We start from the raw sequence: 22819 nt of genomic DNA, 5'->3' as shown, positions 1-22819 counted from the left end.
TCCAGGCTGAACAGCCCCAGCTTTCCCAGCCTGTACAGAGTTGCTTGTGGGTGACCTCTTCGTTTATTTCAGGGAATATTTAATTTGCAGAAATCCAAGGGAAAACCTGCAGAACACTTTTGGTTAAAAGGGAATTCAGTCGGTATGAATCACTTTGTGCTTCCCTTTGTTCTGCTGTTCCGTGAATGCTTTTCCTTTCACAACAGGGGGGATGCGTTTGTGTACATGGATATTAAAATAAAAAGCCAGAGGAGTGTGTGCTAATGAGCAAAACTGAACTTCCTCTCTTGTTAGGCAAGCAGCAGTCATGCAGCATTGGTCTGGTGAAGCATGGGTGTATGCATCTGAATACAGTATTAGTGATTTACTGCATGTGGCAGCATCACCTGGGCAAGGTTGTGTCTGTCCATAGGCTTCTCTTTAATAACCATGGATTGGACTACTCCAGTAACTAATATAAAGTGATCCCTAACTAATACAAAGTAACAGCATTTCCAGATTGGAGCTCTCTTAACTGTAACGCTGAAGGCAGGTTACTAACCTGCACCATTGTGTATTTTTGGCAGATCAAATTTGGAGTGAAGCCTGTTTTCTCCTGGAGATTCAGTGTACGTTTTGAACTCTCATTCTTCTGTGTTTCAGGAATCAATATCTGTCTTCTGGTGGAAACAGACATTGAACAGTTCATCTTGCTGAGTTAATTCTTATGATTTGTAGACACTGAAGGCTGCTTTCTGTCTTTCCATTTTCTTTCTGTCTTTGTGTGCAGCTCTGCTGTAGCAAAGGCCTGCTTTGTAGGTCAAGAAGGGAGTTCTGAATATGCACCTTTACTAAAGAATAATCTTGTTTAGATTATATATTGTGAAGTTTTACTTGATTCTAGTAGTGGGGTCCTACTTGTTTGTTTGGATCACCTATTTTCTGCCATTGGTAGGCAAGTAGGAAAAGCCACCCTCAGTGATCTGTTCTCCTCATCTTTTACAAATGAAGTTTTCCCACTGTGTGCAATACCCTATTGCAAAATTTATAACCAGTTGTCAGTTGTTACTGGTGCTCCTATGGATGGAGCAATGGGTGGGAAGAGGCAGTGGTTCTCTGGAGTTCTCCAGCACTGGCTGATGTGGTTTGCCTGCTCCTTAGGGTCTCCCTTTGAGCCTGGGCAGTCTTGCTCCGTGCCAGGCAACGTCCGAGAGATGCTGTGTTTAATTCCTCTCATTTATCAAAGCACCGCAGAAAGGTTTCTGGTTCTGAAAGGTTTCTCCCTCCAGCATTGAAGGTGAGGATTTTTCAGTGTGAATATCATGGCTGGCAAAAGGAGCATTTGTTTCACCTTATTTGAATTAGCCTGAAGGGGAATGGTTGGTTCAGTTGGCACAGTGCTGATGTGGGAGTTGTGCAGGCCCTTCTCTGTTCTCCCACCTTGCCTGGAGGGGTTGTACAGATCCCATAGCAGGAAAAAGTCCTTGTATCTTCTTCCTTTCAGCAGGGAAAATGCCATTCTGTGGTGGGTGGAGGGAAGGTGGGTGGTTCTCCTTGGCTGGTTAGGAAATGCTGGTTTATGTAATCTCTGTTCACACTCCAGCTATGTGTGGAAAATAAAGCTTGGGTGTGGGCATAATATCCTTCCATTAAGAGAACCTGGGAATCCAGTGACTAGCACAGCTATTGTGTGTTTCTGTGTTGAGTAAATGGAAGCCAAACCTGAGGAAGAGCTGCTGTGTTGTGCTGTCCTAATGGAGCCCTGGAAAATCAGTGCCCATGCTCATAAAACCAGCGTTCCTCACCAGAAACTCGAGTCCTCTCTCTCTGGGGCTGGGAAGTATTCAAAAGCTTTGTAAGTCTGGAATTTTTTGGTAGAGGTTGCAGTTAGTCTTTGGACACCAAATGTACTACACCTTAAAGGGTTTGTTGTGCGTTTTCTCTTTGCCACCTTACCCCAGTGGGCTCCTTTCTTTGCCCATCTTTTATTTCTACGTTCTCAGTACCTCCACTCCATTGAGTTGTTCTTGGCTTCCCTGTGAGATCCCTTTTTTTCTGGGCTGCCAGAGGTCTCTGTTTTCATGCTGCACAGTCTGCATTTGTCAGGTCCATCCTGCTTTCTCTGTCCTCTGCTCCAAAGCATAGACCCCTTCCAGTGAATGAAGTCTATGCTGCTATACCATGGCACAGAGGGAGGTGAGAGCGTGGGGTGTCAGGGAAGGTGCAGGCTGAGGAGTTGTCTTTGGTACCAGCTTCAGGGTGAATTGCCACAGCACAGGTCCGTGGAGGCTTTTGATGTGGTCTGTGTGTATGTGCAGGGCCACAGGCGAGTGAGAGATGAGGTGGGGGATTGACATTGGCTCAAGCATGGAGTATGTGGACACCACTGCTCTGTTTAAACGAGTAGGTATTTTGGCTGCATCAGCATTTGGTACACACACCGAGGGACACAGTTCTGTATGTGCTTTCTTGATCCATCTAGGCATAATGTTGAGAGAAAAGGAGAGTGTGCAGCTGCTTGATTCAAACTCCAAGGCTCAGGAAAGACCTTAAAACAGTTTCCCAATACCTAAAGAAGCTCCAGGAAACCCAGAGAGGGGCTTTGGACAGGGGCCTGCAGGGATGGGACAAGGGGAATGGCTTGAACCTGCCCGAGGGGAGACTGAGCTGAGCTCTTAGGCAGAAGCTCTTCCCTGTGAGGGTGCTGAGGTGTTGGCACAGGGTGCCCAGAGAAGCTGTGGCTGCCCCATCCCTGGCAGTGTTCAAGGGCAGGTTGGACACAGGGGCTTGGAGCAAGCTGCTCTAGTGGAAGGGGTCCCTGCCTGTGGCAGGGGTTGGAGCTGGAGGAGCTTTAAGCTCCCTTCAGCACAAACCAGGTTGGGATTCTAAGGCCTAAAGTCTAAAGCTCAGCAATAATCCCGGGTGTACCAGGCACACCAGAAACTGAAGTAAAAACTCCAATGTTCCTGCTGAAAGCATCATTTGAGGAAGGCAGAGCAGCTCTTTGGAGCGGTTAGTCCCAAGCTGAGCTCTCGCTGAAGGCCCTCATGTCACTCCACACCCGATGACTGTCTAACCTGGGGCTGTGGGCCCCTTGTGAGCAGCCTGCTTGTGGAAGAGATCCCTATGAGCAGGGCATGGGGAGTCGAGCATCCCCTGGAATGAAGGGTGTGCAGTGACACGTGGCAGTGTGCGGATGAGCACAGCAGTGCTGGGACCTGGTGTCACACACCGATCGCTTGTCCTCCAGTGTGGGTTTTGTCCTTAAAAGCTTTCACCACTGCTGAGCTCTAGCACTGCTTTAATGTGTTCTAAATTTGGAATTGAGGTTTCTCTCTGGGTGGTCCTTAATAGGAAAATGTCATTTCTAGAGAACTGAACAGAAATCCCTTCGGCCCAGCAGGACTTGAGGAAGCTCCTAAATTCCAAGTCCTATGCTCCTGCTTTATTACTGTTTTCTTGTCTTGCCATATTTTCTGGATTATAAACATCACTTGGAATAACAGTTAGATTGGATGTAAGGAGGAAGTTTTTTTACTGTGAGGGTGCTGAGGCACTGGAATGGGTTTCCCAGGGAAGCTGTGAATGCTCCATCCCTGGCGGTGTTCAAGGCCAGGTTGGACAGAGCCTTCGGTGAGATGGTTTAGTGTGAGGTGTCCCTGCCCATGGCAGGGGGGTTGGAACTGGATGATCTTAAGGTCCTTTCCAACCCAAACCATTCTATGATTCTAACAACGTTCTGTGAAACAAAACCAACTGGGTGTATATTGGGAGAGGAAAAGTAGGTTATGAGGAGACTTGATCTTTTTGGGAAACTCCTGGTGGGATTGACTCAAGCCTGACAGGTCATGAGTATGTTGAAGTGGCCTTGCTTTTGCAGAAAGGCATGGACTGTGCTATGTGTGCTGCTGGCTCTGCCAAGTTCCTCACTTCTTGCATCTTGTCAAATCAATTGCTTCCATTTTTCTTTGCTTTTAAGAATAGATAGTTCTTTTGTGGTGCTTGATTTTTGCCCATGCAAACATCAAACCTAAAGATTATTGATGTCTGTAGTAGACATTCAAAATCTAATTGAAATGCTTTAATACAATTCTGCACGCTGCTAATACAATTGATGTCAATTGCAAATAGGCTTTAACAGCCTTAATTTGAAAACTTTGTGCATTCTTCAGAATGAAATGCATTTGCCCAAATGTTACTGGTTTTACATTAACTTAATGCCAATAGGCCATGATGGACCTGCGAAAAACACTGCTGCCTCTGCAGAAATGCAGAGGAGGGCTGGTTTTAATTTGCCTGGTTCCTAATGATGGCTGGTATTGCTGCTTCTGGAGGGGCTTTTCATCAAATGCTTTATTTAACATAGTAAAATACCATGTTTGTATGCTTTTACTTTGGGTAATGTGCAATATGAAGCTCTAACATTGTCGAGCTTCTCACCACCATGCAGTAGTGAAGGAGGGTGGTGACTTCCTTAGCTTAAGAAGTGTGGCCTTCCTTATATTTACTTAGTTCTCTGAGTGGAAATTGGAGAGCTGGGAATGTCGTGTGAAATGTTAGGGGTAAAACAAATACAGCGAAGCAAAATATGCTCCTGGGCTCATGCTGAAGAAGGCATTAAAACTAATGCCTTCATTTGGACGCTTATCTGTGTTGTAACTTCCCCTGTACCGGGCTCTCGTGATGCTGCGTGTTCAGTTCTGGTCCCCACACTACAAGAGACATTGAGGGGCTGGAGCGGGGCCAGAGAAGGGCAGTGGAGCTGGTGCAGGGCCTGGAGCACAAGTGTGATGGGGAAGGGCTGAGGGAGCTGGGGGGTTCAGTGTGGAGAAGAGGAGGCTCAGGGGGGACCTGATGGCTCCCTACAGGGAGGATCTGACAGGAGGATGGAGCCAGGAGGGGCTGGGCTCTGCTCCCAAGGAACAAGGGATGGGACAAGAGGAAACGGCCTCAAGCTGCACCAGGGCAGGTTTAGATGGAGCTGAGGAACAATTCCTTCCCCAGAGGGTGCTCAGGCATTGGAACAGGCTGCCCAGGGCAGGGCTGCAGTCACCGTCCCTGCAAGGGTTCACAGCCCGTGGAGACGAGGCCTCAATGCCATGGGTTAGTGGTGGCCTTGGCAGTGCTGGGGTAAGGGTTGGACTGGATGAGCTTGAAGGGCTTTTCCAACCTCACTGATTCTATGAAAATACTGAAGACCTAAACAATCAGCAAACAGTACAGTCCTTTACTATTCCTGGTTTGATCAGTATCTGCATGCCTGACCAGTGCTGTTTTGGGAAGTTTCAAAGCCTGCCTTAGTCACTTCTCACAAGTTTTGGTTGAATCTCCATTTTGCTGCTGTTCTCACCCAAGCTGGTTGGTGTAGAAATCCCTCTGACAAAGTGAGCTGATGGAGTCATTGCCAATGGCAAGTCAAGTGGTTTTTCTGGTGCTAGAGCTGCTGTAGCTGCTCAGTAGTTTAAATGTTTGGAGAATGCAAGTAAAGAGTAGCTACTGTGGTGTATCTTGCCCTAAGTGTGGTCACTGGCTTGGAGGATGGAGGTCCCTCAGTTGCCTCAGTGAAGATCCCACTGTAAATGGAGAAATCTGAGTGTTGTCTTTCCCAAATCACAGGGCTTGTATCCAGTTCTGTGGTTCTCTGTGGGTGTAGATGTTGACTGTGGATCTGTTTGACTTCCTGGGAACTGACTCCTTGCGTGCTTTCTCCCCTCTTCAACCTAGCCTTTATTTCTGCTGAGGTTATTTGTTTGTTTTTCAGATGAGACCCTTTTTGCTCTTCCTGCTACATCTGCGCCTCTGATGCACTCCTCTGCAGGCAAGTTCTTTCTGCTCACCTTTGTCTGAATACATCCTGCATTTCTGACCTCATTAACCCGTTCCAATTAGTCTGCCTTTACTAAAAGTCAGCATGGGTCCAAGAATAGCCTCCATCACATTGCTCCATCTTGTGACTTTCCAGTTGATCTGTTCAAGATTTCAATACACATTCGTTTCTTGACATGGTAAATGTTGTGTGAACCAGCCACAGCCATCTGAATTCTTGGACCCTTGATGTAGGAGAGAAGTTGATATTATTAACAGGTTAACACATCAAAGCATAGTCGCTTTACTGATTTAGCAGAAGGATTTAATCCATAGTAACTTTCTGCAGTACTTTATGTAAGTAAAACATGTACCTGTAGTATTTTAATGCTTTTTTTGTTAGCCAAATTCCCACTAAGATGTCAAAAATGGACTTCATGCACGTTTGTGCATATGTCTGTGCACAAGCATCCACACATACCCTCTCTGTCTCACCTTGCCACCCTCCCTCTCTTACTGTGTTAATATTGCCTGCTGTACTTGGATGCTCTGTACTTGTGTGGCATCTTCAGCTTTACTGTGATCTCTGCGCTGCATAAAGTTGCTGCTTCTCTAGCCTCTTGCATACTTCTCTGCTAGAAGAAGTGAACTAGAATAGCACACTTTAGCCCATGCTTTTAATGGGTAATAGTGTTTATGATAGTACTTGGAAGAACCTCTTAATAACTAACATCATGTGAACCTGTCATGAACGTTTGCATTGACTTTAAAGAGCACTTGCATTCTCTAACTTTCCTTTCTGTCCATGGTCACAGAAAAAGTTCTGGACTTGCAGGAGCAGCCAGGTAGCACTAAGTCGCTTGGTCAAGAGGATTTTACTGCAGTCCCGCTTGATACTGCTCCTTCTCTTCCCTCCTTCTCTCCTGTCTCAGCTGATCCCTTTAAAGAGCACTCAGCCCTTGATACGCTCTCAGATGGATTACCTGCAAGAGGCACTTGCAAAGAAAATGCAAGTGAGGTTTATAAAGAACCTGTGGAAAAGGCAAGAAATCCATTTCTTTCAGAGGGAATTGGAAAAGACATTCAGACATCAGAGATGAAGTCCTCAGAATCCCCATTTGCTAAAGCAGAAGCAGCCATTTTATCTCAGGCTAAAGAAGAAACACAGCTAGAGGGCCCTAAAGAATTACCTAATCTGGAGAAAATGCCTGCAGAGCAGCTGAAAATGTCTCCAGAAAGTCCTCAAGATTTGTTTGGGAAAAACGAGGAAGATCTCTTCTATAACAAAGACAAATACAGAGGTGGTGAGCAGGATGACAAAGGGGCACAGAAAGAAGACCCTCTTAAGAGGGAAGAATACGCGGACTTCAAACCATTCGAGCCAATATGGGAGCTAAAAAGTGCTAGTCATGGACTGAGCAGCGTGAAAGAGGATGTTGGAAGTAAGGTAGATGACAAGCTAGAAAGCAGTTTAGATGAGAAATACGGTGTAGGTAAGCTGAATGTGCAGAGGGATTATGAAAGAGACAGTGAAGGCAGCATGGAAGATCGCTCTTTCCCAAGTACCCCTGAAGCCGTAACAGAACCTTCGCAGACTTACATCACTTGTACTGAATTTGAATCCTCTATGAGTCCTGATGGGAACAAAGGCAAATCTCTTTCTCCGCTAGAGGAAGGTGCTTCAGAAAATAGAACCGATGATGAGAAAAAGATTGCAGAAATGAAAGCTCAGACGAGCACAGAACAAGGTAATTTTAGCACTAAAGCAGTTGGCAAGCAGGAAGGCCAGGAAGCTGACTATGCTAAACCAGAGAGTATATCAACAGTGCCATCTGACACTGCAGCAAATATGCCTGAAGGTCTTACTCCCGATCTAGTACAAGAAGCATATGAAAGTGAGATGCATGACGCAGCATGTACAAAACTTGCTTATGAAACAAAGATTGATTTAGTTCAAACCTCCGAGTCTGTACAAGAGACTCTGAAACCCGTGACACAACTCTGTCCCTCCTTTGAAGGCTCAGAAGCTGCTCCATCACCAGTCTTGCCAGATATTGTTATGGAAGCCCCACTAAGCACTGGGACTGCTGGTGCAGAAACATCTGCTGTACAGCTTGAAGCTTCCCCATTAGAAACATTTATTCCTACTGCTCATTATGAGAATGTAAAAGAAGAGACTGAAAAGCCTCCCGTGTATCAAGAGGCAGTGAATGCACCACCGACACAGGCCCAAGAAACAAAAGAGGCATTAGCATTTAAGAAACCTGAGCATGAGAGTAGCACCAGTCCTGAAGATACAGAGACTCCATATATCTCTATTGCATGTGACCTGATTAAGGAAACAAAGGTCTCTGGTGAGCCCACTGCTCCATCCTTTACGGAATACTCAAAGACACCGGTGACAGAATGCATTCCTCAGGAGGTGCCTGAAGACAACGAGCTCGTTGAAAAGCCATCTCCACAGTTTGGGAAATCTGACCTGTTCAATAGCCAGGTGATAGCTGACTTCACAGAGAGAGCGAGTGAAGATCCATCTCTCATCCTGAAGAGTAAATCAGCTGAGAGTATTGTAACTGATGAGGAACACGAGGAACAGCTGGTGGATTCAGGAGCTGCCACAGGCAAACCTTATCTGGAGTCTTTCCAACCCCAACTGGACTCTTCCAAAACTGTGGCTGCTCTGCCCTCTGAGCCACCACCTACAAAACCAGCCAAGGTAGAGAAGATTCCTCTTCAGATGGAAGAGCTGAATGCTATGGCTTATCCAGCTGATGTACCTGTTGCTACACAACCAAAAACAGGAGACGACAAAGCTCTCTCACCCATGGAGTCTTCCCCAGTCACAGTGGAAGATGACTTTGTGATGTTAGGTCATCCCAAAACTCCCGAGTTTTTGGCAGAAGCCATTGACAGAGAAGTAATGCGCAAAGATGCAAGTGAAGAGATCAGTAAGGTGATCCAAGGTGAGAAGAGGCAGTTGCCTTGTCCAGAGCTACCCTGTGACCTGTCTGTAAAGAATGTAGACGTAAAAGCTGAGGAAGATACCAATGCCTTGAAAAAGTCCTTGGAGGCTGTGGACAAAGAAGTGCCTGAAGTATCCAAGATGTCCTTACTGGTCACAGATACCTCACCTTCACCTGCTGAAAAAGAGATGGTCAGTGTAGGAAAACCAGAAGCTTTTGAGAAGGAACCTGAGCGAGAAGCTGCTTCTGTTAAAGAGAAGGAAAAACCTACTGCTATATTTTCAGCAAAGCTGAATAAATCTTCAGGTAATCTGTGTGTGCTGTCTTGCAGTTTGCCAGTCTGCTTATTTTTATAGCTAAGCTTAAGCATGTCATGACTTTAACTGTTTTTAAGTCACTTTCTGTAAACTTCTCTAAGGGTAACAGAATGTTAGTGCCTGCACTTTTACCTTACTCATATTCTGATTGCTTTAGTACTTTTTTTCTTCTGTTTATCAGGGATGGACTCACTGTCTCCTGTTTTCTCCTTCAGTTCTCCTGCTGATGTGTTGAGAGAGAAATAAGTCACTACTCACTGCAAGCTCTGCTGTGGTGGTCTACAGGCTGGGCATTAGGTGGCCTTGCAAACTTGCTCTTAATAGGTGACAGTAAGCCAGGGATGGTGTTTCAATCTGCTGTGTGCACATGATTTGAAGAGGCATTGCTGTTCATACACAGTTCAGACATTAGACTTAAAACTTAGGAAAATACCCTTGCTGCTGCTATATGTGTAGCATACACATCTGGAATCTGGAAGAGAACCTGCACATCTGCTGTCACAGGACTTGCAGCTTTAGATCAAGGGCCAGTGGTTTGAAATAAACAGTGCACATGAATGAGTGCCGTAGTACTCAGGTTACTAGGAGAGTGGTCATTGAGAAGTTGAGTATCCTGCAGATGTTAAAATTGTTTACAGGCAACAGAGATACTAATTTCCATTTTTCTTTTCAGGTGGGGCTTGCACTTCAGTGTAGGTGATTTTTCTTCTAGTAAAGTGTACTTAGGTAACAAAAAGTTGAAGGAGAGATAAGGTCATTGTTGTGTTCCCTAAGTGAATGCCTCATGAAACTCCAGCTATTGTAGCCTAGAGGAGTATTTGCTTTTTGATACCACAGCACTCTGCTGCTACTTAAGTCATACACCAGAAGCATTCCTGCTAAAAAGCAGCTACTGCAGGAAGCACAATGACTGTTCCAAATAGAAAGCCAAATATTAGTTTGCCTCAGCCCTAGTGTATTTGTGCAGTAGCTGCAGTCCACAGTTCATAAAATACATTCCTAGTGTAGGCAGACTACATCAAATGTGTTTTGGAACACACAGGTTGTGTTATGGGGAATGTCAGGGTGTTGATGTGCTTGAGATAGGGTTTGGAAAATAAGGTAGAAGATGTAATGCTTACATTTAAGTTTGCATCATAGTTGCCATTCCTCCTGTCTCGCCTCTTCATACATACAGGTGGGTGGAAAGGACAGTTTCTCTTCTCCCTGGTGATGAAATACCAGTGATAACCTGCACTGTTCAAATGCTGTGTGTTCTGTGAAGACTTCTCTCCTTGTGCTCAGGCTTCCAGCATACAGTGCTGTCTAGAGAACAGCTGCTGTGCATCTAACCCTTCATGTCAAGGGGTTAATTGTTCAGAGATCAGACTACTTGGAAAAATAACATTGCACTTAATATAATAGGTTTTTTTCCTTGGTTCTTGTAACAGGAAGCCTTGCAGGGGTGTCTTAAATCATTGCATGGATGTAGCAGCCTGGGGGTGGCAAATCACTGCTTTGGGTCTGAGGAGGACACAGCTGCTCTTCTGTCTGTGGGAGGCTGCCAGAGAAGCTGCACATGAGCCCATTTCCCATAGCAGGAGAGGAGAAACTTGAAGGGTGTCTTCCTTCTCCCATCTAGTGGCACAGAGTTGGGACAGGCATGGGGCTGGCAAACTGGGGCACTGTCTGCAGTCTGTCAGTGTTGGAATCACTGTAAAGCAGCTGCAGTTTTAATTCTTGATGTGCTGTGTTGTTTGGGAAGGAAAATTGTTGTTTCTGGAGACACATTTTCTTAAAGCTAAAGAGATGAGAATACTAACCCAAAACCAGGGCCCCTTTGGCCTAGATTTTTGTCCCAGCTCTGCGCTGTTGACTTTTTTGCTCACTTCTGCTGTATTCTATAAAACAGAACAGGACTTCTGAGACCTGCCTGAGGAGTGTAATGACAAGCCATGAACAAAATCAGTTGTCTGCTTTTACTACCACACTACTTAAGCACAGTTTCAAAGTAGCATCAAAAACCTAACACGTACACTGGTCTTCCATCCTCTAAAAAGAGGGATAATTCATCACAAGGCCAAGAAGTGGCTCTTTGCATGTGTTTGCCCTTCTGAGTCTTACCTTTATTGTGTGTGTGTGGGGAGGTTGGTTTGGGTTTTTCTCTCGTTCCATCAGTGGAACTGAAACAGATCTTCCTGTGCCTTAAGACTTCTGGAATCAGTTGGCTTGGTGTATGTATAGTGCTTGTTAAAACATTGCTCTCAACTGCCTTACAGCTGCACTTAAATGAAGGTTCTTGAATGCTTACCTAACAGTGCTATTTTTGATCGCTAATGTGAGTGCAAGCGTGCCAGTGTGTACCTGAAGGTGTAACTTCCACCAGTCCCGCTGAGCTGCAGGGAGCTAAAACCTCTGAAGGGGTTGCACATTTTACGTTTTAAAACTCCACCACTCCAATAAAGCAAATCTAAACCTTGGAGCAGCTTCCTGGGTTAGAAAGAGGTTTGTTGAGTGCTGCCTGGCAGACCCTTGAGTAATGTGTTTTGCAGTGGTATCAGACTACAGGCACCTTGTACTTCATAGCTGCACAGATGTGAAAACCAAACCAAGCAAAGCAAAATCAGAACTGTGGTTAACTGTCAAGAAACCCCTCTCCTTGTAAGAAACTCCTATTGATAACAATTTAACAGCAAATACCCCTCTGCTGCATCACCGTCAATTCCTATTGTCATGGGTACAGTGATGCTTTTTTACCCCATTCCCTTTCTCAGTACATGCTGTATTTGGCTTCCAGGCAGATAATCCTGCTGCTTCACTCTCACCACACATTTCTGACCTCCATAAAAATACTCCAGATTAAGATGTGACTTCAGAGCTGATGTTTCCTGATGCTTGGGATGCTGCTGACCTGTGCCACAGGTTCTGCCAGAGCTTGCGCTGGTACCAGCACAGTGCAGCGGGGAGTTGTGCTAAGGCGTGCTCACAAAAGGGCTTTGTTGCCATCTAGTGTTTGTAAATGGAGTGTAACTCGAGTATCCTCTGCCTGCCACGGGATTGCATCTGGGTCTTGAGAACCTCTCAGTATTGAAACCAGTTCAGTGTTCTTAGGACTGGAAACTAAAAACACATCAGAGCCCTTCTGTTGCACAGACTTTCTTCCCTGATAATGCATTTCTATTGGATAGAGACCATTAATTCTCCCAAATAGGCTAGAAAACCAGGCTTTTCATAAACCTGGATGTGAGGCTTTTATGTTACTGAATAATAATACTACAATTAAATTTGTAGGTTGTAGAACCTTCCCTGAAATCAAAACCTCTGACCATGACAGAAAGTTGGGTACCAAAATGTAACCACATTATCGGTGTAACTTTCGCTGTGTTCACCTGGAGCATTACAATGACATTTGAGAATGATGCTGAGATCTTTCTCACCAGGGCTCTCGGTTTGACAGGATACCCTTGTTTCATGGTGGTTTTGAACAACAGGCTCTGTAGACATTCATTTTAGATTAAATTTATGGGTTTACTGGTCTTGTTTTCACATATGCTACAGAGCACTCTGTAATTGAATTACAGGAATGCAGCTATTTAGTAATATCTTACACTTCCTGGATTGTCTTGAGAGAGTAAATTCAGAGGTGAATTCCAAGTGGGAATGTGCTTTGGGAAGGTGGCTGGGTGGTACTAACGATGGAGCTTTTCTTTTTAGTCCTGAAACATGGGGGCAGAAATAAAAAGACTTCCTGTGATTTTGTAACAGCAAACCAGGTCATTGCAGGTATGTGAAGCTTAAAAGAAGTTAGAAATGCTCCTTACACCGTGTGGCTATTTCCTGTTAGTTTCCTTATTTGTAGGTAGTTAAATAGAGCCATTACCAGATGGGAAGGCTTTGGTTTTAGTTGGTTTTCACTGAGGGGAAAAATACCTTTGAATGCTTGTGGAAGTCCTTTCAGGAGCTGATTATTTGTAAAATAGCCTGGAATTCAAGCTAAAATCTTGATTTAATTTGTTCTGATTATATTCTTGGGTTCTTTGATGGTTCAGGTCTTCTCTTCTGCTACCAGGTAAATACTAACAAATGGAGGCTTCTGGTGCAGAGCAAAGAGTTTGCAGAGGAGTAGGAGAAATAAGGAAGAACCCAAACCTGACCCTTAGGCATATTTTGCTGAAGGGAAGACCTGCTGTGTTTTAATAGAGCTCTTGTGGCACCCTATTGAGATGCAAAGGCACATATAACACAGCCAAGGCCACTGACAAAGCAAGGCCTTTGGGAAGTTATTTGCAGAGTGGCAAAATTAGGGGAGAAGATGAAACTTATGGTAAGCTTCCAGCTTTCCCAGAGGCAGAGTTAGGTGGCCAGCACTGAATGAACCTTCAGGCAAGAGCAGAGTTAGGTGGTTATCCACAATGCTCTCCTGGGGGAAGCTGGGAACACTCTTTAGTGCAGAAAGGCTGCTGTACATCTGCTCAGGGTGATTTAATATCTATGCAGTGAGTAAAGTACTCACCCTGCAAGCAGGCAGCCCTTTGGATGTAGGTGCATTCCACAGAAGAGCATGGTTAGAATTGATTGTGTCTGTTTTAGCTGTCTGGGTGAGTTGATAAAGCCATCTTGGAGGCAGCCTGTTAGCTGGATAGGTTTTGTGCAAACGGTGGTGTAGAAACAGGCATGCAACTTCCCTCATGAAACAAGAAAGCTCATACAGAAGTTTGTTGACACTGCTGGTGCTTTGTTTAAAGAGGAGGGAGTAGAGAGTGTTGAATAGGGCGTAAGTGCCTGAAATAAGAGATGTGAGTATGGAGGGATCCAGGCTTTGTTTTAGGCATTGTTTGCATGGAGAGGGAAGAGAGAACACAGTAAAGAGGAGGATCTTGAGGGCAGGGAGAAACTCCTGTGGCCGGAGTTAGTGGCTCATGTTAGATGTAAGGAGAATGTTCTCAAGTAAGGAGAATGGGGACTGGTAACGCAGTTGGCTGCGTGTTCATGTTCTGGGTGCTGCCGATTTGCTGTGGATACAGCGAAATGTCTGCTCAGGAATGTGTTGCATAAATGTACTATTTTAAGTATGTAATATAAGGACTATGAAGAAGAAATGAAGAGACTGTAATTGTGTATTGGGTAATTGGTGGAAAGAGCTTTCTGAAAGCATCAGGTTTCTGGCTATTTTAGTGACAATGCTGTCATCCAAACAAATGTGAGGGAAGAACAATGGATTTTGGTGCTTTCCAGTTGATCTTAAGAGTTTCAGCTCAAAGACAAGCACATTGTCAAATGTGTTCTGTGCTTCTTGCATAGTGCAGCTCTTCAAATTTTCTCGCGCTGATGTTTGCATGTACACATCCTGTTTCCTTCCTATAGTGTATGCTTTGATTTACCTGTCAAACCCGTGAACAAAATGTACATCATGGTTTGTTGAAAATGTATGTAACTGCTTTTGCTGTCAAAGGAGGCCTTAAATCTGTGCAGCAGTTGAAGCGATAGCAGGGTTTTCAGGTAGCTTTGTATCTTTATATAGGGTTGTCTGTTCTACTGTGTAAGTGTGGAATCAGGATCTCCATCCCAGCCACCTCCATCACATTTTTAAGAGGCTTTGGAGCAGTGCTGGGGAGTTTTTAGCACTGTATTGTCAGCCCTAGATCTTAAGAACAGACTCCAAGCCAGAGGAATAGTCAGATTCTTTTCAGCAGGGATGGAAAACAGAAGGACGTCGTTCTCACAGCTCTTCTCTTTCAGCTTGAGTTTCTGGTTTAGGCTTGTCTCATGCCCGTGTGTTGCTTTCTGTACATCAGTAGTGTAAACTTCCAGGTGCTCATTTTTCATTTAAATGAAGGGAACATTTAATTGTTACTTCCGCAGCAGACAGCAAAGGGTAAACTAAGAAGGGGAAGGTGTTTGGTTGTAGGAACTGTGAAAAGGGTTAGGTAACTGTTCTCAAGCCTCCATTTAATGAATACATGTGGCTGAGCGCTTCATAAGGACTAAAGATACCAGCAAAATGACTTCTTGTGTTCTTCCCCAGCCTCTTGCTTTTGTTACACGCACAGAAAGGGTCCTGTTCTGTCCTCCTTCAAGCCTTTTTTCTTTAAAGGGAGAGGTGTTACAAAGAGGCCTCTGTTAGCCTTGCAGACAGTCGGGCGTTTGTTTAAGGAAGCAAGGGGAAGACGTGTATCGAGGAGGTCTGTAACGTGCTTTAACCACTGCTTGAAAAGCAATGTGTTTAAAGCCTGCCCGGTGGCTACTTTTAGCTCCAGTGTGAAAAGCTTCTTAGGGCAGTATTTTTGTTAGCCTGTGCTGAGCCTGTCCATGGCATGGACACTGCAACAACGCAGCGCACGGGTGTTGTGCAGGGAGAAGCCATCTCCCTGCGTGCCGCTTCCCTTCTCCCTCCGCCTCACGTCTCTCCCGGCTCCGTCGGCACGCAGGGAAGCAGCAAATGGCTGCACGGGGCCGGGATTGCATTGGAGCATGAGGAGCCTGGAGAGAGCTCGCACTGCGTCAGTCGTGCTCCACACCCCGTCAGCTGACCGGCCTCCTGCAGCACCAGTGCAGCCGCGCACTGCAGACGCGCAAGCCCATGCTTCCCATCCCGGGCTGTGGATCCCTTCTCCTGCAGCTGCCCTCTTGGAATGCATAATTGATAACCACAGCTGGAGGGTAGAGCCTTTGTGGAGAGATGGACAGCCAGCTGAGCAGCTGGAAGGACAAGGGTATTTCTTTCACCTTTCTTCCCTTTCATTTTGTAACGCTAAAGATGCTGCGGGTTGTGTTTAGCAAGTGGGGTTTGTGGCGTGTGTGTGATTGTGAAATGTATCCAAGGGTGGGAGATCTGTGCTGTCTGCAGGGGAAAAAGCTGTAGGTTAAAATGGGTAAATACGAGCGATGCAGAAGGATAAATTATTTATGTAGGTGAAATAGCTTGTGTGACACTGCAGATCTTTTTCAGCCCTACAGAGTGTATCAAAGCACGGCTTGTTTCCGTACGCACTGCACAAATACCAGCAGAGCCTCAATTTACTTGATGTTCCTTTGAAATTCCTAGATTATTAATGTCTTTACAGGGCTAGCTATTAGCCTGAAAGAATATGGTGCCTGCAGTTCGTGTGGTTTCATTATTTTATGAGGAGAAATCTTATGCGGACTAGAGCGGGGTGGGGATTTTCTGTTTAATACTGGTCGGGATGTCCCCTCCATCACATTTGCTGTGGATTTTTCATAATTCTGTTGGATTTTAGGTAAAACAGTGATATTTTTCAGAACTAGAAGCCATAATAGCGAATTGGTTTAGGTAAATAAGTAGCTAACCTTAAATGAATGTGGTTCTGACCTTTGTTCCTGGAGCCGCCAATGGGAGATGGAGGGTGTAAATCTCTGTGGATCATTATATTAGTGCTTAGTGTGTAAGGGTTTAAGCCTGATTTGAATATGTAATCATTATATTTTATCAGCAAGACAAGCTCTAAAAGATTTTAATCATCTCCAGCTACTTAAGTATCTCTTAAAGGGCCCTGTTGTGCTTGTTACATGTGAAATTTTCCTCTTCTTTTGTAGCTGTTGATCAAAATCTCTGGTTATTTTCCCCTTGGACAAAATTGCCGGCTGTCTAGAAACCATGGACTGCTCAACCAGAACCTAAATATGCAGCAGAAAAGCCCTGTAGGGGAAAAAAAACTTTATCCCTCTGCAAAACAGTTTCTTAAAATGCTAATCTTTAATGCAAGGGCTGTAAAATACTAGGAAGAAAATATTCTGCAGTGTTTAGCAATAGGGTCTGGATGTGTCACTGGTTTAAACGCTCAGCACTGCTTATGTCAGGCCTGAAATTCCTGGGGTTGGGAAAAAAAAAGAGAAGGAAAAAAAAAGGGGTGGGAGGGATGATCAGAAGGATTCTGTAACAGTCTAAAGGGAAGTTTCCTTTGGGTATTCCGGCCCAATTTTCAGGCTGTGTTTTCCAGTCCGAGGGCTGGTGGTGGCCTGTGCCTCGCTGTGACTGAAAGCAGACATTTCTGAGCCTGGAATTAGAGGCTTTGGGAGTAATGGAGTCTTTCCTGGTTTAAAATGAATGGATTGCCAGTGATGAGCACGCCTGCATGGCACACACAGGGGGATACACTAAGCAGAGCAAGCCATCCTTGTACCAGGGGTCTGTGCTCTTGGCTGCTGTGCAAAGTGCGGACCTGACTGGTGTGTCATGGAGCTGTCATCACATGAACAAAGCAAACCTAAACCGGTCCTTTGTACATACGTTGTGCTGGTAAAACTGCTTCAAGCAGTTTTCAATTCCTCTTTCCTCACTTCGTTCTTACATAGTGGCATCCCCTTAGGTGCAGGAAGCTGGTTCAGTGCCTGTTTCTCCCTCCAACAAGTCCCTGCTTCTTTAGGGTTAATTATCATTTCACCTGCAGAGGTAGGGTCTAAAAGCAAATGGAAGCAGAGCAAAGAGAAGCTGGTTTTCTGGGGAAGCAGAAGAGCCTGGTTCTTCTTTTGCAACTGCTCTTGCAGCCTGGTTTGCTGTGGTTTGTGGTAGCATTTGTTTGTAACGAGATGAAAATGCCTTGTTTCATGTGTTGTTCCTTCATTAGGTCAGGCTCCAGTGGCATGGAAGATGATGGGTAAAGTTCAGGGACTGATTACACCGTTCAGCTCACCCCAAAATAAATATAGAAGCAAATATTGCAACATGCTCCTTCACATGCTAAAAAATAACCTTCAAAAATGTTATGATCAAATCTAAAGCCAGAGAAGAGCCAAAAGGATGGCTCCTAGTTAGACCTTCCAGCTAAAGCACCACTTTCTAATTGCTATAACCCTAAACCTGGTTTTGCTATGTGCTGACAGCCACAGTATCTGAGGAACCAGCATAATGAAAGGGGTACAACCTGTGGTATTAATACCTGTTATTTGATCTATTGATCATCTAGACAGGCAGGATGAAATAGGTTTACCCTGGGATGACATGGCTTTTATTTGTAGCATTTTTAAAGATGGATAAATTGGGACCAAAATGCGTCTTTTATTTATTCACTATTTCAATGAATTGTCAGGTCTTAATGGGTGAATAATGCTAATGGCAGGGTGAACAGCACAGCTGTGCACCCAGGCTATCCCAGGATGGCTATTACGTATATTAATGTGCTGAAAATCTATCTGAATTCTGGCTCAGATTAGTTAAATAGAGGAAAAGGTTGCATTATCATGGGTAGCCAAGGCTTTGGAATGATTTTCTCTGTTTATGCATTATACATACATGCACAGGTGTATGGTTTCAGTAGAAATTGAAAGAAAAATACTGTTTTGGCTTACTGGTAATTTATAGTTATTTATAGGTACATCAGTGTATTGATATATAGGTAGTATTTGTATCTGGGGGAGACAATCTGGTAGTGTGGGACTTTGTTTTCATCCTAGCACGTCCTTGGGAAATCTGTTATCACTTTTCCTTGCCGTGGACTGCGGGGCAGAATGTGCCAGCTCTGGAACGTGCACGATGCAGACTTGTTTTCTGGCCCTTGGGCTCCGGTTAGACCAGCCCATCATTCCCACTGGCCGTGCCACCCCTGTGGAACATCTGTCCCGAGGACAGGGAGGGCTCTGTTGGTTGAAGGCAGCTCCGTGTGCATGGCACCACGTGCGGTTGTGCTACAGCCACCCGGGTTCACCAGGCTGGGATTGTTCTGTTGTTAGTGACTGGCAGCGAGGCACTGAACTGGCTCCCAGCGTGGCTCATTGGGGTGAAAGGAGGCTGGGATTTTGTGGCTCAGGCTGTGACTGCTCCTGCTTAGGGTGCTCCATCCCTGACAGTGTCCAAGGCCAGGTTGGATGAGGCTTGGAGCAAGCTGCTCTAGTGGAAGGTGTCCCTGCCTATGGCAGGGCTTGGAACTGGATGAGCTTTAAGGTCCCTTCCAACCCAAACCGTTCTATGAGTCTGTGACAACTGTGATTTTTAAATGGTCGTTCTGATGTAAGGAAGCTTGAAAATGGGAAATCTGGGAAATGTCAGGCCCCAGCATTTTAATGGTGTTTGTGCTTCACAGACTGACCACTTGATGGGTCGGTGGCTTCTCTATGGGGTTGGCTTGGTCTGGTTGGTCTGAATCAGGCTGGGCCAGGCTTTGAAAGTGAATCTGCAAGCTTCAGCTCTTGCCTGGTAGATAATCTGTGTAAAAGATCAGTGGAAGCACTGGACATCCCTGTCAGGTGTAAACAGGAGGGGTTTTGGTGTAAACTGCTAGATACTGTGCATGTGGGCATCGCCGCAGGTGTAAACAGGAAGTTTATTTAATGTGAAGTGCCAAACAGAGATCAGCAGGGATTTGTGCTTGGTGCTGGTTTATCAATAAGCCTCCACTGTACTGCGGTGACAGTTGTGACTGCGCGCTTTACAGTGTGAAAGCTGCCCTTTCTCACCACCTCTGTGTTAGCACAGTGCGGCTGTTGTTAAACCCACCCAGAGCAGCCCCTTTCCTGTGCTTCCGCGCTCTCTTTATTCGCAGAACATCGATTCCTCCCACCCCACAGAGAGGTTCTCGCCCAGCAGCGATCGTTCCCCAGGCGTAAACCTCCCCGTACTGCAGTCACCCTCGCAAGCAGCCTCCCTATGGGGCTGAGCTCCCCATGGCCGTGCCCTGCGTGCGGGTGAAGCCGCGCTGACGGCTGCGTGTGCGGCCGCGGCGCCATTGGCGGGGTCCGGGCTTGGCTGCGGTTGCGTAGAGGCACCGACCTCTGCGTGCCCTGCAGGAAGTGGAACGGCGCGGGGAGACGCTGGGCACGGGCTGCTGCATGCAGGCTGCTCAAGATGGAGGCCAGAATGGGTCAGTCCCTTTTCCTTGCTTTTCCCTAACCGCTGCCGGCGGAACTCGCTTTGGGTCTCGAGCCTTTCAATCCCCGCCTCAATACGAGCGAGGGGCGCTTGGTTCCGCTCTTTAGAAAGAGCGTTCTCAGGTTAAATGGATGGAGCCACTTGTTGTCATTTTGTCACAACGGGGGCTGTGCGGCGTTAACTGTGGAATAGAGAGAAAAGGCTTTAAAATGCAACTAATGCAGCGGTAAAGCTGTGGCGGCACTCGCTTTAAAGGCAAAATGTAACGGGATGAGTTGTGCATGTAAGGCACGGATGCTAGCAGAGCTATTTTTAGACGTGCCAAGTGACAGTTCGTGCTTACCAAATGTAGGCAGCTGTTCCTGCTTTAGAATAGGCCAGGGGTACTTGCTTGAAATGTAGGAGATTGTAGTTCGGGGGTATAAAATGAAGGTTAAAGCGGTTTCCAGGAGGAAGGAGGCTGCTTGGCACCAGTTCCTCAGAGTTGGGGTGTGGGGGGGGTGTTTTTGTGCTGTGCTGTGTTTAATCTGCTGTGAATATCTTGCATTTAAAGCCAGAAAGCTGCTCCTGGTAACGTGTTTAACTCTCCATTTTCCTTTAGAAAGAAATGCAGATACGTGCTTCTGATCGATCGGGGTTTATAAATCACTTCCATCATTTATAAATCATTTTCATTGCTCTCTTTAAAACTGCACCTCGCTTTTTCAGCGTCTTGTAGCTGACTTTCCCGTGAGGAATTCACAATGAAACCAGATCTGGGTGTCGTTACGCTGGGGCTGGTGACACTGAGAAGTGCTGTGTGTGCAGTTTAACTGTGGTCTGGGGGCTCCCAGCTCGGGGGTTTCTTGCTGTTGACTTGAGACCAGCAGGCTGAGGATGGGGCACTGGAGGCCATTTGTGGGTGCTTTAATTGCAGCCATTTACCTTGATTTCTCCTATCTTGGGAACCAGGATACAGGTGAATGACTCTTCACCTTCCTTACACCTGGGTGCAGGTACAATGCTTCCTGCTTGTAGCAAGTGAGTTCTTGTGTGAAGCAATCAGAACCTCAGAGCAGTGGAGGGGCTGCAAAACTGTGTTAGAGAGGAGGGAGTTATCTCAGTTATCCAACTAAAGCTGCCTGCAAACGGAGAGGAGAGGGGCTCATGCCTGGCATGTCACACGATACAGGAGCAGCACCCAAATATCACCGTGTGGATGCTCAAATTGCACATTTGAAACTAAATATAGTTTCAGGATTTGCAGCAAATACTTGGGGAAGAAATGAGGTTTTCAAAGCTTTTTTGCATGATTTAGGAGCATGAAATCCACTCATTTATTCCTTTTTTTTTTTTTGCAGTACTGGTTCTGACACCCCCCCTTCAGTGTTAGGGGTACTTGCTGCTCAATTTAGGTTTAGAGTTTACAGCAATTTTTAGGTCAAGCTCACAGTTTGGTTCATAAGCTTCTTTTATCTGCTAAACTTGCTTCATTAATGTGCACAATGACACTACCAGGCACTTAGGTGGTTAGAAGCAAAGCCAAAGAAACCAAATCAAACATTACATTTAGGGATTATAGCCCATCCAAAAGGAATGTTGCAATTGCTTGAGGTTTGTTTTTTATTTGATTATTACAAATTAAAGACAAGTTTTCTTGCTTAGAGCTTCATTGGTTTGACAGTGAGAACAGCAGCTCTGTAACATGATGACACCCAGCAGGATAACAGGTCAGCAGAGTGCACGGATGGGTTGGGCTAGTGTGACAAGGACTTTAGATGGGTGCTGGTGGAGCAGGGGTGTCACCTCCTTCAGCTGGCTGCTCTATCTCTCACCCCATATGTTGGTGGAGTCACATGGGGGAACCACAGCCAGCATCTGATCTGGCTGCTGCTTTGTTTGTATTCTGCTTTCTGGGGGCAGCAGTTGTCAGCAGGAGGCAGAAAACCAGGCAAGCAGTGGGGCTGAGGGTGGTGGTGGAGGGCTGGGGCTTGCTCCTCCCACTGCAGTTCTGGTTTGGGAGAAAGAAAGGAGAATTGGGGAGGGGTGAAATACCATAAGGGCCATGGGTTATGAGAAGAACAGTTTAATAATTGAATTAAAGTGAAATCTAATAACAATTTTAATGAAAAGGAGATAAAAAGAGAGAGGACTAAAACCCATGACAGTCAAGTGATGTACAGCACAGTTGTTCACCATCCAATGATTGATGCCCAGCCCAACCCAAGTGCTGATCCACAGCTCCCAGCCAACTCCCCCAGTTTCTGTACTGGGCATGACATGCTGTGGTATGGAATACCCCTTTGGCCAGTCCAGGTCAGGTGTCCTGTCTCTGCTTCCTCCCAGCTTCTTGTGCCCTTCCGCACTGGCAGAGCATGAGACTGAAACGTCCTTAATCAGGGTAAGCAACAGCTAGAACATCAGTGGGTGTCAGCGTTATCCTCATCTTAAATCCAGGCAGCACTGTGCCAGCTACGAGGAGGAAAATTGACTCCATCCCAGCCAAAACCAGGACAATATGAAAATAGCAGCTTTAAGTTTCTAACCAGGCTCTCGTCTTCCCAGCGTCTGCTGCTCATACATTTTCCCTAAGGAAATCATTAGGAAAGGACTCCAGCTTCTGAAACACTGTGAAATTGCACCACAGCCCCAGTGGCATTTTCACATTGTACCTACAAAAGGGATTGTGCAGACTTTGCCCTACAGAGGCTACTGGGTATTTAATGCTGGTGCATTACCACGTTTTCATCCTGTAAGCAATAATAGATCCATTTCATTTTCTGATGCAGTCATTCAGAGTGAGAATGTGTTCTGAACTGTGATGTGCTACTTTACAGTTGACTTTGGTGGTGTTTAGGGCGAGATGGGATTACTAACCTTGTGGTGCAGCAGTAATTTGCTATAATTTATCTTGAGTTCTGTAGTTACCACGTTATTGCTGTTCAGAAGCAGTTTTGATGCAGAAGAGGAATTTG

The 22819-nt window shown here is 45.6% G+C and overlaps 1 protein-coding gene across 7 annotated transcripts in view; it reads left to right on the top strand.

The window, feature by feature from the left end:
- The window catches only part of RTN4 (reticulon 4), a 47868-nt gene that overhangs the window by 12570 nt on the left and 12479 nt on the right, over positions 1-22819 (top strand). For 2 of the 7 annotated variants that reach the window (XM_062609012.1, XM_062609033.1), the window contains exons 2-3: positions 5741-5797; positions 6600-9053. The exons of 2 other annotated variants lie outside the window; for them this stretch is intronic. In XM_062609012.1, the coding sequence (XP_062464996.1) occupies positions 5741-5797; positions 6600-9053 (2511 nt within the window). Of the gene's footprint in view, positions 1-5740; positions 5798-6599; positions 9054-15495; positions 15757-19697; positions 19858-22819 lie in introns of those variants that run through there. 3 more of the 7 variants (XM_062609022.1, XM_062609062.1, XM_062609069.1) reach the window with 3 other exon arrangements.

The sequence above is a fragment of the Pezoporus occidentalis genome, unplaced genomic scaffold (assembly GCF_034315485.1).
Source record: "Pezoporus occidentalis ecotype Australia unplaced genomic scaffold, CSIRO_AGI_Poc_V1 ctg10, whole genome shotgun sequence".
Classification (NCBI taxonomy): domain Eukaryota; kingdom Metazoa; phylum Chordata; class Aves; order Psittaciformes; family Psittacidae; genus Pezoporus; species Pezoporus occidentalis.
Note: the sequence above shows the minus strand (reverse complement) of the source record. Positions and strands in the feature narration are given on the sequence as shown.